At 47.8% G+C, this 13,279-nt stretch overlaps 1 protein-coding gene across 1 annotated transcript; it reads left to right on the top strand.

The window, feature by feature from the left end:
* Positions 1–975: 975 nt before the first annotated feature.
* On the top strand, positions 976–12,779 carry ECRG4 (ECRG4 augurin precursor). Its single transcript, XM_003983874.6, has 4 exons — positions 976–1,374; positions 6,162–6,209; positions 8,206–8,363; positions 12,399–12,779. Exons 1-4 carry the CDS (start codon positions 1,296–1,298, stop codon positions 12,546–12,548), a joined length of 435 nt encoding a protein of 144 aa, XP_003983923.1. The 5' UTR covers positions 976–1,295; the 3' UTR covers positions 12,549–12,779.
* Positions 12,780–13,279: the final 500 nt, after the last annotated feature.

The following is a 13,279-nucleotide window of genomic DNA, read 5'->3' as shown; positions in this document are numbered from 1 at the left end:
AAGAAAGGAAAGATTACAATGAACATCTTTAACGTATGTTCTAAGCAAAACAGAACACTGGCTTTTTATTTCCTTTGGTTTTCTTCCTGATAGTAAATTTCTCGTCCCTGCGCAAAAGTAACTACATCACCTTTGTTGTTGCTTTTTTCATCCTCTTTTTCCGCTAAGGGCTGTGAGCATTTCCCTGCCCGCCTTTCAGGCTCGCTCTGGCACCTTGGGAAGCCGGGACAGCACAAGGTTTTGTGATTCTCTGGCACACTTCATGCTTTTTCTTTCCTCTGCCGGCCACTATCTGCCTTCTCTAGCTCAAAATTAACGTACTTTCTCACTGCCTGCTGCGGAAATCCAGCTGTGTTACATAGAGAGCGAATTCTATGGCGAGATAGTAGGCACTGACCAGGGGAAGGTATAAAAAGTGAGGAGGCAGGTAGAGAGGTAGTCCACGGAGGAGTTCAGAGCAGATCTTAGGTGGGAAGGGCCTCTGAAGGTAATTTCACATCATGGCCATTTTGTGAATGTAGGTGACCTGCTCGAAATCAGTTGCGACAACTTTGTTTTTGTTTTCCTTCCCCACTCAGTATTGCCTAGTATGTGTCCTCTGTGTTTGCACAGGCCTGGTACTGGGGTGGCACTTGTGGGGGTCGCTTCCGGGCCTCCCTTTAAGTCTTTCAAGCGCGCAGATTACAGGACATAAAGGGACCCATTTGTCCTGAGAACACCTGCCACGTTCACCAGGTTCCCGGTTTCTGAAAGGCTTTTCTATCAGAGTAGTTTGGGGGGCAAAGTTTTCCTGAACTGCAGTTCTGAACCCAGACTGTGGAATCTTTCAAAATATCACAAAACATAGCACCGCCAAAGGCATCTTTAAGCGCAGCGTCGGGGAATTAAGGAAATTCCAAAGGCCACTTTATAAGCCCAGGCAGGAGCCGGGCCCTGCGCCCTGGAGGGAGAGAGAAGGGGAGGAAGGGAAGTGTTCGCGCGGAGTGAAAAGGGGAAGAGCCAGCCGTCTCCCCCATCTTTCCCCCTGGCCCGGGTGGTTCTCGGTGGCCCCAGCATCGCGTCTCCCACTGGCCTGGGAGGCGCCTCTGTGGAGCGGTGGCCGGGGAGGGGGGCTCGGTGGCTCTCCTAGAGGCCGCTTGGCCCCTGGCCCGTTGGCACGGCGCCCGCCCGACAGGTCCCGCCCCGGCTGGAATGTAGGGAGCGCCCGCCAGCCTGCGCCCCTGTCCTTGTGCGCCCAGTCCTCTCGTGCGACGGCTCTCCGGTGCGCGTCTCTCTCTTGCCCTCCCGCTGCAGCCATGGCCGCCTCCTCCGCGCGGCTCACTGTCCTGGCCATGACCGCGCTGGCGCTACTCCTGCTGCTGTGCCTGGGCCCAGGTATGTCGGCAGCGCCAGGGCGCCAGGGAGGGAGATGGGTGATGGGGTGAGGACGGAGGGACCGTGAGTCCCAGCAAGTGCCAATGGGTAATAGGGTTTTGCTCTGGCAGAAGTGGGAGTGGCGCGCTTCGGCAGGCGGATAGAGTACCGGGTCAAGGGCAGGTTTCGGACAAGGGTGGTCACCTTGGGAAAGAGTGAGGGCCAAGGTCCCATGGAGGGGCAAGAAGTGATTTGGCCTTAACTTAAGGGGCAGAGGGGCACTGGGAGCTTTAGGCAGTGGGGCCTTCTAGGACTGAGGGGAGCCAGAATGCATCATTATGGAGATGCCTTTCCAGGCAATTCCCTAAGGAGGACGGGGGAGGGGGGGGCACCCTTGGCAACCCAGTGAAGTTCCAGGTGTGCAAAACTGCAGGCAGGCCTCAAAACCCAGACAGGGAAAATGCTCTTAAAGGAGAAATGCTTAACCTTCTGTGCTTCAGGGAGCCCTCAGGGAATCAGTTGAAAATTCCAGGTTCCTTGCCTATAAAAGGAGCATGTTCATACATACCCCCCAAGATGAAACAGGCATCTGAACCTTGGGAATCCACAGACCCCACCTTAGGGTTTTGTCCTGACAATACTACCTTCCACTTGAGGATCCTTTATGCGTCACTAGGGACCTCGCGCATGCATGAGCCCTTTTGACACTCACATGTCTGCGAGGCATATTGTGATCCCAGATCTGCTCAGGGTACTGGGGCTGGAAGGCATGAAGTGCTGGCCCAAGACTCTGAGATGGGTGCTCTTCCCACCACAGAGTGGCCGGGCCCTGGCAATGACAATGGAAGACACCCTTGATGGCTCAGCTTCTGTGCTTTGCTTTTTCAGAACAGGTGTGGAAAACCAAACTCCTGGTTGGGGGGGCGGGGGGCGGGGGGAGGAAGCCTGCTGCAGGAGCCCTGAGGTCAGACAGAGCCCCTGGTCGCCAGAACAGCAGGGGACCTGTTCAAGTCAGGAGAACTGCTTCTAAGTTACAACCACAGGGGAGGCTCATCAATAATTTCTCATTACATGACTGATCCGCCCCGCCTCCTCTGTGCCTTCCATTTTCAGAAGCACATCTGAATAAAGCAAGTGAGCACCTGCTATAAACCTTCCCTCTTCAGACCTGTATTTTATTTCATTCATACCAAGAACGTAGTGAAAAGTGTCAGTTAAAATATTATCATCATTGGGCTGGAATGTGAAAGTTTTCATGACATAAAATGAAAATCCTCACATACGTCAAGTCCCCAAGGTGGCTCCTTATGATACCCGAAAACGTTAAATGGAGAAAATGATCATTGCTCCTTCTTGAGCAATTTATTAATAGCACCTTCAAAGGGACATCCTGCAATTCTGCATCTGCTGGGAGATCTAATGTCAGGCTGAATAAATTCAGGAGTGCCTATTATCACCATCTAGATACAGTGACTGATGATGTGGGAGTAAAAAAAAAATTCCATACTATTGGAAAAAATTCACAGCTATTCGGTTATTCTTTATTTTTTTCTTCAAACAAATTTAATGTGGTGTCCAATTATATGTATTAATATTTGTAGTTCAGGGTGTAGTAATTGGCACAGTAGCAACTATTAATAATTCATAATTTAGGATTTTTCCATGCCTTTCTGTTGTAGAGCTGAGGTCTGGTGAGGCTCTCATTTCTGGAACAGTAGTGACACACATTTGCTGCAAGAAATCGCAGCAGCAGGGCAGATGCCAACATCCAATGTCTATTTCAACATCAGGCCACATTTCACTCATTTACTGTCAAGTGCTTTTACAGAAGGCAAACAGATGGAGGGGCGATACTTAATTCTGTGTGTGCCATGCTGTTGTTAGAGATGGACGAATGTTAAGATATTAATGAATGCTAATAATGGTGCCAAGAAACAGACCTGTGTGCTTTGGCAAATGTGTTCATAGATTTCTCTATTGACTGTTAAGGTTGGATGATTCTTAAGGTACAACCTTTAAAAGTAGCCCCATTCCAATCTAATTAAATAATCCCCTCTATAGGAGCACCGTCAAGTGCTCATCTCTGCTTATTTACTCTTGATGGGGAACCTCTTGGGGGCGACTCATCCCATCTCTGGGGGGCTGCCTAGGTATTGGAAACTTTATGACTTAATCTGTGTCCCACAGGTGTTTCTGGAAATCATTTGCTGACTCCTTTTCTCAAATCATATTCCACTATATCAGTTAACATACCATATTAAATGTACACATTATAGGGGTGCCTGGGTGGCTCAGTTGGTTAAGCGTCCGACTTCAGCTCAGGTCATGATCTCGCAGTTCGTGAGTTCAAACCCCGCGTTGGGCTCTGTGCTGATAGCTCAGAGCCCGGAGCCTGCTTCGGATTCTGTGTCTTCCTCTCTCTCTGCCCCTCCCCGGCTCATGCTCTGTCTCTCAAAAATGATAAATAAATGTTAAAAAAAGTTATTAAATGCACACATTGTAAATATCTGTAGCCAAATCATTTGAAGGTTTGGGAAATTTTTCACAAAGTTTGTATGTTTTTAGTGAAAGTTACCAGTAAGTCTTTATTAAGTAGTGCAACGAATTTTTTAATTTCTTTATTTATTTTGAGAGAGATAGAGGGAGCACACAGGGAGGGGCAGAGAGAAAATACCAAGCAGCCTCCCTGCTGTTAGCGCAGAGAGTGATATGGGGCTCAAACCCATGAAACGTGAGATCATGACCTGAGCCAAAATCAAGAGTCAGTCGCTTAACTGACGGAACCAGGCAGGTGCTCCTAGCAGTGCAATTAATTTTTATTTTTAATCCCTGTGCCCAATTTTGGAGTTGAGAGGATTGTTGGTGATAAATGTATGATGTAAAAAAAAAAATTCCCTGGTTCCTAGAGATTCTTCCCAACCACGCTCCCTGGCTGGCATACCTATTCTTTTTTTTTTTTTTTTAATTTTTTTTTCCAACGTTTATTTATTTTTTGGGGGGGACAGAGAGAGACAGAGCATGAACGGGGGAGGGGCAGAGAGAGAGGGAGACACAGAATCGGAAACAGGCTCCAGGCTCTGAGCCATCAGCCCAGAGCCCGACGCGGGGCTCGAACTCACGGACCACGAGATCGTGACCTGGCTGAAGTCGGACGCTTAACCGACTGCGCCACCCAGGCGCCCCTGGCATACCTATTCTAAGGGCACTTGGGTAGCGCTTAAATTCAGATGCCTACAGAGGGCTAGCTGACAGGTGAAATGGCTCTTTATGGCCATGGGGTGGGCTGAGTGACTTGGGCCCAGAGATGTTCCAATTCAAAGTTTGCAAACACTGCGTGCACTCATAAAACGCGTCTGCAGGAAAAGCTCAGCTGTGGGCAGCCAATTGGTCACGGATGTGTTTTCTCCACCCCCCCGCCCCCCGCCGCCCCGATTACATAGTAAATACTTTAAGCAGGGGTTCTTAGTCTTATTTGGGTCCCAGACACTTTGGAGAGTCTGGTAAAAGACATCACTCCTATTCCCAGAAAACTGTACCTTCGCAGATGCAAACACGGGCCTTGGGGCCTGTCCATGGATGGGGCGGTTAAGGGCCTGCCTAGAAAGGTGGACATCACCACCTTCATCCTGGGCCAGATCAGCTCCTTACACCTGAACATGCTATGTTCTGTTCACTACTTCTGAGGCTGGGTTTTTCTTCCAGGGGCTTTGGATATCCCTTCCAGGGACAAGCCTCGTACCTACATGTAGCACTTAAAGATCAGAGATGTCTATGGGTCCTCACACCTGCTCACCAAGCAGAGGAGGGTGTCCTACCAGACCAGTCATGTGATTTTCTGTTAGAATGTTTAGGCTGGTTAGAAATACTTTTAGAACTGAATAAAAATGTCAGAAAATGGTATAGATAATGCCTAATTGGAAGAGGGTCCGGGCAACCTTACAAAACTGGGCTGGATTAAAAAAATTTTTTTGTTTAATGTTTATCTTTGAGAGAGAGAGAGACATAGAGTGTGAGCGGATGAGGCTCAGAGGGAGATACAGAATCTGAAGCAGGCTCCGGGCTCTGAGCTGTCAGTACAGAACCTGGCTCGGGGCTCGAACCCACGAACCGTGAGATCATGACCTGAGCCAATGTCAGACACTTAACTGACTGAGCCACGCAGGTGCCCCTGGACTGGATGTTTAAAGAGCTAAAGTGCCTTCCTCGGCTTATGACAGTGAAACTTCATGGTGCTTGCCCGCCTTTGTCCTCACACGGCTGCCTTCTTTGTACCCCCTCCCCCTCCTCCAAAGATTCCAGCCATTGGACTTTAGGTTCCATCCATCCGACATGATATCACCTCCTTCACGGTTAACTGAGATCCTTGATTACATCTGCAAAATGCCCTATTTCCAAATAGGTAAACATTCAGTAGTTCTGGGTGGATATGAATTGGAGGGTGGGAGGCATTATTCCATTTACCATACGATGAAAAGGGAAAGTCTGCAGAAAGGTACATATGACAGACAGCCGGCCCTCATAATAAGACTCAAGGAGCTTGAAAGAACGATGTCACTTCTCCTAGGGAATATCTCAAATCGTTATGCCCTGGGTCAGCCATGGTCATTGTCACCAGTTTGAGCCATGAGTGGCCTGAATTGTTTTTCCTTCATGACAGGGAAGGCAGCAAACATCAAATACTGTGATACCTCCAAGTTGCCAAGACGAGATAGGGGCACGCGGTGCTTTATTCCAACTCAGATTTTTGCACTTGAGAATGTAAAGGGTACAGTGCAACTCTGACATGATTTCTGTTTTCATTCCATTAGGTGGCGTAAGTGGGAATAAACTCAAGCTGATGCTTCAAAAGCAGGAAGGTAAGTATACCCCCCATGGATAATGGCTGCCTTCTTAATGGGGCGCAGTGAAAGGCAATGTTGAGTGTGCTCACTGGGGTCTTGTATTTGGAAAATCAGAAGTGTTTACTCCTTAAAAGGTTGGCAGATCTGAAGGTCTTACTGTGTGTGTGTGTGTGTGTGTGTGTGTGTGTGTGTGGTATTTCATTGAATAAATATTATTGCCAGTAAATGTTTGAAAATTATTTTTCTGAAAGCTGTCGGTGTGGACTCAAAGATAAAAGAAACAGTGCTACTGTGTTAATTGAATGCTATTTATTTTAGAACCATGATACCCTGTAGAGCACGTATCTAAATTTAGAGCATATCCTTTAGACCACATAAAACCTCCATTGGTGGAATAGACACAGAATGGTACTGTTGTAGTATTCTATATGCAATTAGCTCCCGGGGGCAGGGTTGAACAGAAAAACTGTTTGTCACTAACACCTGTTGTGAAAAATACTCTTCCAAGGAATGTGATAGATGGCCCCAAAATGTTGTCGAACCACAACAGGTTGGGAGCCATACAATAGGAGTTCCAGGCCCACCATAATCACGTAGATCAGTTGGACCAATCATGTGGTCTTACGAAGGCCATCTTCCCTTGGAACTGTCATCTTTGCCTGTAAAATGAAGAATTTGTACATCTCTTAGAAATTTAGAAGTGTGACATTTCTGATGTGAACCTTTAATCCCTTATATTCCTTCCCCGCCCCAACTCTGCCCCAGTTAACAGGAGAGTCTGGCAGGCTGAAGCCTGCTCCCTGACAATGTGGGGCTCCCTGGTGCTATTCATATGCTTCCCAGTCAGCCCCCCAGAGATCCCCTGGATGCTGAGCCCTGTGGGTTCCCCTCAGGGGCAGGGGGCTTCTGAAGGGGCTCCCAGCATCTTCCCCAGCATTTCTAGCTGCTCGTGAGGCCCTGGCCCATCCCCGATCTCTGTGCTGGGCAGCCTGCTCCTCCAGGACACCAGGGGTGACGGAAGCTCTTGAAAGGCCACCCTGTCAGAGGTGGGAGCAAGCAGACCACTAAGATAATCACGAGTCCTGATGTACATCCTCAGCTTTTATTCAAGTCAAACCTAGAAACACATATTGAGCCCCTGCTGTGTACAAAAGGGTGCAACAGGCCCTGAAGGAAACAGGGATGAGCAGGAAGTGAGGAAACAAATCCACTGATACTTATCCATGTGACCAAAGAACACATAGAACACTTCACTCCCATTATCCTGTGCAGCCTTCATAACACCACCAAGATGGGGACCGTCAGCCCGGTTTTGTAGATGAGGGGACAGACAGCAGGGGAAGACCCAGTGGCAGAACTGTGTTCCCTGAGCACGTCCTGCAGAAGGGGAGCCTTCTGAACCATTGAGACCACAATGGGAAGATGTTGGGAGAAGCCACATGCTAAAGCAAGGGCCAGTACCTTTCGAGACTCGGTTGAACCGTCGATGATCTGTGAGGCCCGCAGATGGTGACCCCAGGTGGCCCTGTGTGCTCCAGCTCTCCGGGGTGAGAGCATGCCATGGTGCCAGGCTGGGCCACTCCGAGCTCATTGTTCTAGTTCTTTTTCCTTCCTGGTCACCTAATCAGGCACAGCGCTCTCTTGTTTGCACGTGCAAGGAACATACACCTTTATGGCCCTAGACATCTACTTGTTTCCTAAATGCCTAAGGGGTGGGCCACCAGCCCCTGCAAGCGGCCTGGGGTCTAGGCCCGGTGAGTGGCTGCATTTCTTCTCTCCCCTGTGCGCCTTTATGTGACTGCACCCAAATGGAGAGCTTACTACCAAGGAGTGTGGAGACAGATGACGGGTAGCTGTATTTCATCACATGTGATGTAAGAATGCAGTTGAAAGTCAAAACCATCTAATGCGGGGTGGGCTTGGGGTGTGGGATGTTCGTTAGCGATTCACCCACGCTAAGAAGAGAAATCAACCTTTGTACTTTGTGGGGGGTGGGGTATTGATATTTCAGCACCTGCTTCACCTAAGACGAAAGTGGCGGTGGATGAGAACAAGGCCAAAGAATTCTTAAACAGCCTGAAGCGCCAGAAACGGCAGCTGTGGGACCGGACTCGGCCAGAGGTCCAGCAGTGGTACCAGCAGTTCCTCTATATGGGTTTCGATGAGGCGGTGGGTATTCCCGGCCCCTGGAGGACTGGCTCCCTGCAGAGCAGCACCATGGGGACAGATGCTTGGCTTGGGCAAATGGCACAGAAAAGTAGTCTTCATAGTTCACTCCAAAAAGTAGGAGACCCCATTATCTGTCAAGTGCTACCCAGGCATAAGATAACATTACCATTGAGATGTAGGGACATCAGCTAGAATTTTCCATCACACTACACCCAAAAGGGAGTCTCTCCCAACATGGTTGGGAAGCGGGGTTCCAGAGAAGCCACTGCCCAAAATGGCTGGGACCTAAATTCATCCAGAATTCGATTTCACTTATCTGTACAGTTTTGCCCGGGAGGTGTTTTTTTTTTTTTTAATTTTTTTTTTTTAACATTTATTTACTTTTGAGAGACCCAGCACAAGCAGGGGAGGGGCAGAGAGAGAGGAAGACACAGAATCTGAAGCAGGCTCCAGGCTCTGAGCTGTCAGCACAGAGCCTAACGCAGGGCTCAAACCCATAAGCCATGAGATTGTGATCCAAACCGAAATCGGATGCTTAACCGACTGAGGCACTCAAGTGTTTCTGAGTGCCTGGGTGTTTTTAAGATAATTTACAACCTCCCCAAAACATTTGCAGCTTTACCTCCAAAAAATGTCAGAGACAACAAAATTGATGCAAAGACCCATGAGGATAATGGAAAGAGATGAAAAGTAACTTTTTATTGTATTTTTTATTTTTTAATGTTTATTTATATTTGAGAGAGAGAAAGAGAGAGAGAGCACAAGGGGGAGAGGAGCAGAGAGAGAAGGAAACAGAATCTGAAGGAGGCCCCAGGCTCTGAGCTGTCAGTGCAGAGCCAGACAGGGGGCTCAAACTCACAAACTATGAGATCATGACCTGAGCCAAAGGTGGACACTTAACCGACTGAACCACTCAGACACCCCAAAAGTGAGTTTTAAAAAAATGTCTATTTATTTTGAGGAAGAAAGCATGAGGAGGGGAGGGGCACAGAGAGGGAGAGAGAAAGAATCCCTAGCAGGTTCCATGCTCAGCCCAGCTGGGGGCTCGATCCCATGACCGTGAGATCACGACCTGAGCCTAAATCGAGACTCGGACACTTAACCACCCAGGGGCCCCTGAAAAGTGGCTGTTAAAGAGAGGTGGTCTTTGCATGTGCTTTCAGGGAAATTTGGCAATGCATTTGCAGGAAAAGATGGCTCCGTTCCTGCGTCCAGGAGGTAGGTAGGTGAGTGGATGTATTCACGAAATCCAAGGAAAAGAATGTTGACAATCAGAGACTCCCAGCAGGAAACAGGTACAGGTGAGGTGGCAAGGGAGTTAAGGTCACGGATTCCACAGAAGCAAGTGTGCAGAGTGGCCAGCAGGAGCACTGGACTGGAGGCTCTGTGGCGACATCGAGAACACTCGCCCTGCCCCCCAGCCGGAAAGCGTGCCTGGAAAGATGAAGGGTGACACCTCCAAGCCGGGGGAGCTGGAAGGGCTTTTCCAAATGGACCCAAGATTCGTACTGTGCACAGAGGGTGTCTGTATACAAAGCACCACAAATTGATGAAAAAAAAATGAAACTCTTTAGAAGCCTTATTTTTAAAGGTTTCTTAAAAGGCAGCCATGTAATTGTATTACAATGTCTTTTCCATTCATGTATATATATATATATATATATATATGTCATTCATATACATTCCATTCATGTATATATATATATATATGTATATATATATATATATGTATATATATATATATATACATATATATATATATATCCTCCGTGTGCAAAAGGCTGAACACATACATCCAGACTCTGTGCCAGGCAGGGGTCTAAGCCCTTAATATGAATGAACTTACTTATGGTCGCAACAACCCAAAAGACAGGTACTGTTACTTGCGTCCTTGTGTTTGGTTTGTTCCTTCCTTGGTATTCCATTTTCCAGTGGAGTTACTGGGGCTGAAGGCAGAATTAGGTAAGGGTCTGTAAGCACTGTCAAAGTGCACATTCCCGTGAGTCACGTGGGAGAGCACCAGTCTACCCGCATCCTCAGGAACACCTGGAATTCTCACTGAAAATTAAAAAAAAAAAAAAAAAAGTACTTATTTGAACATGAAAATGGCATGCCAGTTGTAGTAACTTGCATTTCTTTGCTGCAGTCCATGAAAAAGGCTACTAAGAGTTTAACGTGGAGAGGGGCGCCTTGGTGGCTCAGTTGGTCGAGCGTCCGACTTCGGCTCAGGTCGTGATCTCACAGCTCGTGAGTTCAAGCCCCACGTCGGGCTCTGTGCTGACAGCTCAGAGCCTGGAGCCTGCTTCGGATTCTGTGTCTCCCTCTCTCTCTGCCCCTCCCCTGCTCGTCCTCTGTCTCTCTCTCAAAAATAATAAATATTAAAAAAAATTAAAAAAAAGAGTTTAACATGGAGAAATGGCTAAAATAATGACTGATGACAGAACCAGAATAAGGGTGAGGATCCATAAGATTATAACTAGCCACAGAAAAGACTGGAAGGCAATAACGTCAAAATGTCAGCTATGCTTGTCTTTGGCAATGGAGTTGTAATCCCCCCTTTTCTCTGCCCCACTCCCACATACCCATTTGTAAATATGAGTGTGCGTTATTCCTGTATTCATAAAATATTTTTTTTACTTTCTTGAAAACATCTTTTAAGCCAAAACCTTAAACAAGATTATAAAAACTGAGGAAAAACTGGGGAATAAGATTATTACACTATGGGACAAGCTGTAGTATTGTACAAATTGTACAATTGTATTGTACAATTGTCTCAATTGTATTGAGAGCAAATGTTCTCATTCTCATGCCAGAGCCCCCGGGGCTCAGCAAACAGAGGGGCGGAGTGGTGCCCATCAGCGTGGCACAGGCTGACCCACCTCTCACCCCAGTGGGTGGCCACAGAGAACACCATCGTGGCCGAGGCCGGGCCTACCAGCCTCAGGAGCGCTCAGATACGCATGTTCACTGGCAGTCTTATGGAATAGATGCCTGCAACCCAGTCACCGGAAAATTCCATCCATGAGGTGCAGAAGGGTGCCTGAGAACTTGCACTTTATAGCATCCCTAGAGGTTGGATGCACTGGCCACACTTTCAGAAAAATTGGACCCAAACTTCTGGATAGCCTGCAACCTCCCTAGGTCAGCCTTCCCTTGTCCCTGCCTTTTCGATCTCACACCAAGTATCTCTCTGAGTCGTCACCATCCACACCTGTGAGCTTGCATCTACATTCACCTTGTACCTTCGTGAGCAACAAAGAATCTCTCTTTCCTCTAAGAGAGGCAATGGTGTCAAAGACCAGCTACCCCAGTTATAAACCTGAAAGTTGTTCTATGCTTCTCAATCACTTCAGTTCTTCTTCCCCTTCTTCCTGCTAATTGCAGCTGCCTATTTTCATGTGTGTCTCAGTAACTGTAGGCTTCGTGAAGGCAGGGAATCTGTCCCAACTTGCTTTGGGTGGCCCTCCGGTGCCGCGCATAGGGCTGACAGGCTGCGCCCAGTTAAGAAGTGTTCGTGGAACGAAGAAGGACAGCCGTGCAAGCTCTAACCTACACCACGGGTATAAAACGGTCACCGTTGCTACTGCGCACGGCTATCACGTGCCACGGTGGTGGTTGATTTAATTCACCAAGCGTCTACTCCGTGCACTCGAGTGGGCCAGGCGCAGGACAGGACAGGGAGAGGAGGCAGTGTCTGTAAGATGAGTACAATCAGATGTGCACAGTGCCCGCGGGTCAGGCCAAGTTATTGCTGTCTTTGGGAGACGTCCATTTTATCTACTAGAAAAGAGAAAAATGTTTAAGTGTTGGGTACATTTAGAACTCACAGGATGGAGGTTTTCAAGGGCTTGGATCAGTACTCTTTAGCTGGCTGTACTCACCTCTGAGTACAGAGTATGATAATGAAGGGTGATTGTCATTTGGAGCTGTTAATCATTGAAGAAAAGCCACTAAGGAGAAAAGGCAGAGGGAAGATGTGGTCTAGGGGGAGTGGGTGTCCTTCAATCCGTTCTCTGTTGTGCTCTTTTTCTCCAGAAATTTGAAGATGACGTCACCTACTGGCTAAACAGAGGTCGGAATGGGGACGACTACTATGATTCCTACCAGCGTCACTATGACGAGGACTCTGCGATGAGCCCCTACGACTCCAGGCACGGACCCATCGGCAACTACCATGACTACTAACACCCTGTGCATGCGAACCGGCGCCAAAAGTGCCCCCCACCCCACCCCCTTCACTGCCTCGCACCACGTGGCTTCTGCTGGGCTTTATTCCAGCAGATCTTTTCTACCCCCTTTCTGTGACCAGGAAGGGTGAATTAAAACAAACAATATTAATGCTTTTTGATATTTCATGCAAGTACCTAACAACGCATTTCATTAAAAAAAATAGAAATAAAAGCATTTTGTTAAAAATGGAAGTCTCCGAATTCATTCGGGTGGATTTCAGTCCCTGGATTTTCCCTAAGTTGAAGCCTCATCTGAGAGACAGCTCTCTGTTACCATCACCCTGCCAGGAATCCTCACCACCACCGGGGCAGACCAGACCACTGAGCAGGGCGGTCTTCCGTTTGTTAACATTTCTGCCCACGCTAAACCCAAGATATGGAACCAACAAGAAAATTTCGTCGACAATTATTTAAGGCTACAGAACACGGCTTGGACTAATCATTCCACATGTGTGTGAGACCTTTCTGGGCCCCCAGGCCCTGAGCTAGAGCTGGGCCTGTTTAATATCACAAAGGAAATGAAGGGTAATAGAAAAAAGGCTGAAGTTTGGGTGAAGTCATGGCCTCATTTCTCTTAAAAGAATTAAAGCTTAGCCAATGAATTCAAAAACTATTTAAGAATATAGTTCACTTCATATTTAAGCAACCAGAGTTAATGAGGGGTGTTTGGGTGGCTCAGTCCGTTAA

The sequence above is a fragment of the Felis catus genome, chromosome A3, assembly GCF_018350175.1.
Source record: "Felis catus isolate Fca126 chromosome A3, F.catus_Fca126_mat1.0, whole genome shotgun sequence".
In the NCBI taxonomy this organism is placed as follows: domain Eukaryota; kingdom Metazoa; phylum Chordata; class Mammalia; order Carnivora; family Felidae; genus Felis; species Felis catus.
Note: the sequence above shows the minus strand (reverse complement) of the source record. Positions and strands in the feature narration are given on the sequence as shown.

What these genes read in the sequence shown, in the direction of transcription:
- ECRG4 (XM_003983874.6), top strand. Translation starts at nt 1,296, where the DNA reads ATGGCCGCCTCCTCCGCGCGGCTCACTGTCCTGGCCATGACCGCGCTG. An exon ending in GATGCTTCAAAAGCAGGAAG is followed by an intron (nt 6,210 to 8,205) that starts GTAAGTATACCC and finishes TTGATATTTCAG; the next exon opens with CACCTGCTTCACCTAAGACG. An exon ending in ATATGGGTTTCGATGAGGCG is followed by an intron (nt 8,364 to 12,398) that starts GTGGGTATTCCC and finishes CTTTTTCTCCAG; the next exon opens with AAATTTGAAGATGACGTCAC.